Source organism: Egretta garzetta, unplaced genomic scaffold, assembly GCF_000687185.1.
Source record: "Egretta garzetta isolate BGI_Z169 unplaced genomic scaffold, ASM68718v1 scaffold248, whole genome shotgun sequence".
In the NCBI taxonomy this organism is placed as follows: Eukaryota; Metazoa; Chordata; class Aves; order Pelecaniformes; family Ardeidae; genus Egretta; species Egretta garzetta.
The window spans coordinates 2,611,659-2,615,162 of record NW_009260596.1 but is presented as its reverse complement, the minus strand read 5'-3'; the positions used below and the strand labels follow the sequence as shown (position 1 = coordinate 2,615,162).

General features: G+C 39.3%; 1 protein-coding gene across 1 annotated transcript in view; it reads right to left on the bottom strand.

The window, feature by feature from the left end:
• Window positions 1–407: 407 nt before the first annotated feature.
• RGS7 (regulator of G protein signaling 7) overlaps window positions 408–3,504 on the bottom strand; it is a 265,953-nt gene continuing 262,856 nt past the window's right edge. The window contains exon 16 of the mRNA XM_009644704.2: window positions 408–569. Coding sequence (XP_009642999.1) covers window positions 408–569 — 162 coding nt within the window. The remainder of the gene's footprint in view (window positions 570–3,504) is intronic.

Here is a 3,504-nt window from a genome sequence, read left to right as displayed (position 1 = left end):
CTTCTCACATATTATCTTTATTAAACATTTGGACAGATATGCATCCACTTATTATATAAATAATCTATGGCTTCTTAGTTTGCAAATGCTGGTTGAAAGTTCACAAGAGCAGGCTTTTCTGTGAACTTTCTGTATTTATAAGTTCAGTCACTGCAATAAATCCTGAGACTATTGCCTGCTTAGCAGCATTTTACACTGTACCCCAATGGCTAAAACAGGGAAGCTGGGAGCTTTACACCTGAATGTTTCAAAACCTCTGAACAGCTTGATTGGAGTTGGATTTTCTTCTTAAATAATACAAGATGTTCTGAAGAGAATGTGTAATCACAATTATCTGATAGTCAAATCCTTGGTGGCCAATATACAAAGCTCCGCTACTGCTAATAGAGATTTCATTTGAGCAAAGCTTATTGCAGCATTTTGTAGTCACTAGAAAAAAAGTGTTCTTTGTGCGTGCTGTAGTTCAGAGCTGTAAGGTCTTTGTGAATGGTTACTCTGAAAGCGCTACAGAAGTTCCCCGGTTCAAGGTGGCTCCTGGCTCCTTGGAAAAATGCATGAGGGCTTCCAGCCTGGGAGGAGAGAAATAAGTGAAAAAAGGAGCATCCTGGGGCTAGGCAGGACAGGTCTGCCTAGTGCAGCTCTGCAGCTGGGACCAGTCAGTGCTAAGCTGGTTCAGAAGGAAGAAAGGTGAGTGCTGGCCCCAGTAAACACAACGAGCATCCATGAATCCAAATTCTCAATCACAGTAAAAGCTCGTCCAGCCCTATTTGTCAGAGCAAAAGGATTTTCAGATTATAAAACCAGGAGTCACCATGTGGTCACCTAACCACATAATTTAGGACACAGAACATCCTTGAATTCGAGCCAGCTTAAACATGAGTACATCTTTTAGATTAAAAAACCCAACAACATCTATTCTCGATGCAAAAATTACTAATGGTAGAAAAGCCACAATAACCTATTGCAACCCATGCCAGTAGCTAAGTATTTCCCTGGTGCAATGCGTAGCCTTTTCTTCCTGTGCATTTGTCCAGCTCCAGCCACGAGATCTTTCTATATCTTTTTTTGCTTGATTGGAAGAATGTTAGTCCAGAAGTAAAGACTTACCATCTGTAATCTTTTAACCTTTTCTTGGTACACTTAAAAGACTGCATACCTACAACTTGTACCAGAAGGTGCTTTGCAGTCTTTTGGTTGCTCTCAGAACTGTTGCCCACACCCTCTCTGGTTTTCAGGCAGTCTTTAGGAGTGCAAACACTGTGCTTCAGAGCTCGACATACATATGGAGGAAACAAGGTCTCCCTGCCAAAAATGCCCAGGGGTCACATTAGTTTTCAACCAGTTTTACTCATGGAGTTCATGTCCAACTGATGCCCTGGACAAGACCCAGTGTGTCCTGTTTAAGCTCACTGCTCCCTGGTGGAGGGTGCTCCCAACAGCACGTGCAGTCCCTACATGTTGTTTCTCTGCGTTTGACTTCACTTCTGCCCACTGGATAAATGACTACTGCTCAGTCATCTGCCATCAAATGGCTGAGCACTTCAGGCTTTTTCTTCCAGAGTTCCTTTAATCCTCATTATATACAATAACCCTAATCTTTGTAACATCTGCCAATGTTTTAAGTGAAGATTTTTTATCTCTTACCAGCCCTTAATACCACCTCTGTTACTAATAGTAAAATTATTACCGTATTTTTGCAGGACACTATCAGAAACAAAGCTGCTCACTGCTGAACTGTTCAACTGCAGAAATGTTAGCTAGTATCATTGTTATTCTGTGTAGCGTCACTTCCTTGAAGTCACACATTATTATTCACTTCATGTCGAATATATTTTATAGAGTCATTGTACTGCATTTCCAGCTCAGAGAGGTTTCTCTCAAGTGATGTAGGGAAGATTGGCAAGTAGAAGTCTTTTTCTCTTTCTATAATGCTTTTCAGGTGAGAGTGCCAAAGTTGTTATTCATTAATCAGCTCCATAAACCAATTGAAATAATATATTCTGCATGCACTAATAACAAATCATATGTAGGTGAAATGAAAGCCACAACAAAGATAAGTAGAAGTTTCACAAGAATTTAGTGACAAATCATGAAGAGGACCCTGGGAGAAACAGGGAAACAACTCCCTGGTGCCTTGCTTTATTCATAAAGGCAAATCCACTCTTTCTTTCTGAAACTGGTTCATACTCAGTGTGGGCTCTACATGTCAACTCCATCTCTTTTCCCTCTGTCAAATGCTGAGCATCTTTTGATATGTTTGATAAGTCTCTATTAAAGAGTTCCCATCAGAATGCCAAAAAGACACATATATCACATCAAAAAAAATCTCATGGCTCTTCCTCCACATGGACTTCTGCAAAAATAGTCAACTACAAATAAGCAGGGATGCATATTTTTCATGATTCATGCTGCAGAACCCACCACAGATTGTGGGACTGCTGTACAGAATCTGAGTTTTCACAGAAAAAAAAAGGTTACCAGGCGGTCTGATGGCAAGGGAAGCCTTCCCAAACAGGAACTGAACATGAATCAAGTCAGGATGACTCAGATTGTTTTTGTGATTCTGCAGAGAGACAATCTGAGACAATAGCTGGGTTGTGTGAACTATTCCTATAATTTATTGCAATAAAAATTCAAAATACAATGACTTATATTCATATTACTGTTGCAAATTGGGTTTTTATTTTTACTATGTGTATTGACAACACTGTAATACTTCTATTTCTAGCCCCTCCATGTGAATAAATGCATAGAAAAATATTTATAAAAGTCCACAGTATGCTTCATAGGCAATATGCAAAGTTTCATCCTAACAAACATAGCAACATCCCTTTTGCAGGCTCAGTGAGGTACATTCTGATAAAAAGACAATATTGCCACAGCAGGACTGAGTTACAGAGGTAGGTAGCCAGCCTTAGGACACTGAGGAATTTATAATACTATTGTTAAACGTTGAAGCTTATGACAGAACAATATTTCCTTTCCAGATGGTGGGGGAAAAAAAAAGAATGATTGGGAAAAATAAGCCCAAGCCTTTGCTTAAATATAGAAGTTAGATTTGTGCTGCTTTTGATACAAAGAAAGCAAGAAACCCAACCTATTGCTGTTTCACAAAACAGAATTACTGCCCAGGTGTTGTAGCTGGTATAGTGCAGGCAGCACCAAGTATCAGTACAGCTAAAGGACATCTCTGATATTTGTGTGTTGCACAGGCAGGTTAAGTAAATGGTTTTAATTTAACTAACCAGATCCCATGACTCAAGGTGAGAAAAATTCTTCTTTAGTGCTAGACTTCATCCATTGCCAGAAAGCTGTTCCCAATCAAAACTATATTTATCCATTATTTACCAGTTTTGTCAACTGAGGACAAATTGTTCTGAAAATATTTGTTTAAATCAGCCAGACAGGCAGCAAGAAGAATAGGGAGAGGAAAGAAAAAACACAACAGAAACGTGTTTAAAATTCCAGGGAAAACCTTTATGTTGACTTTATCAGGATTTGGCC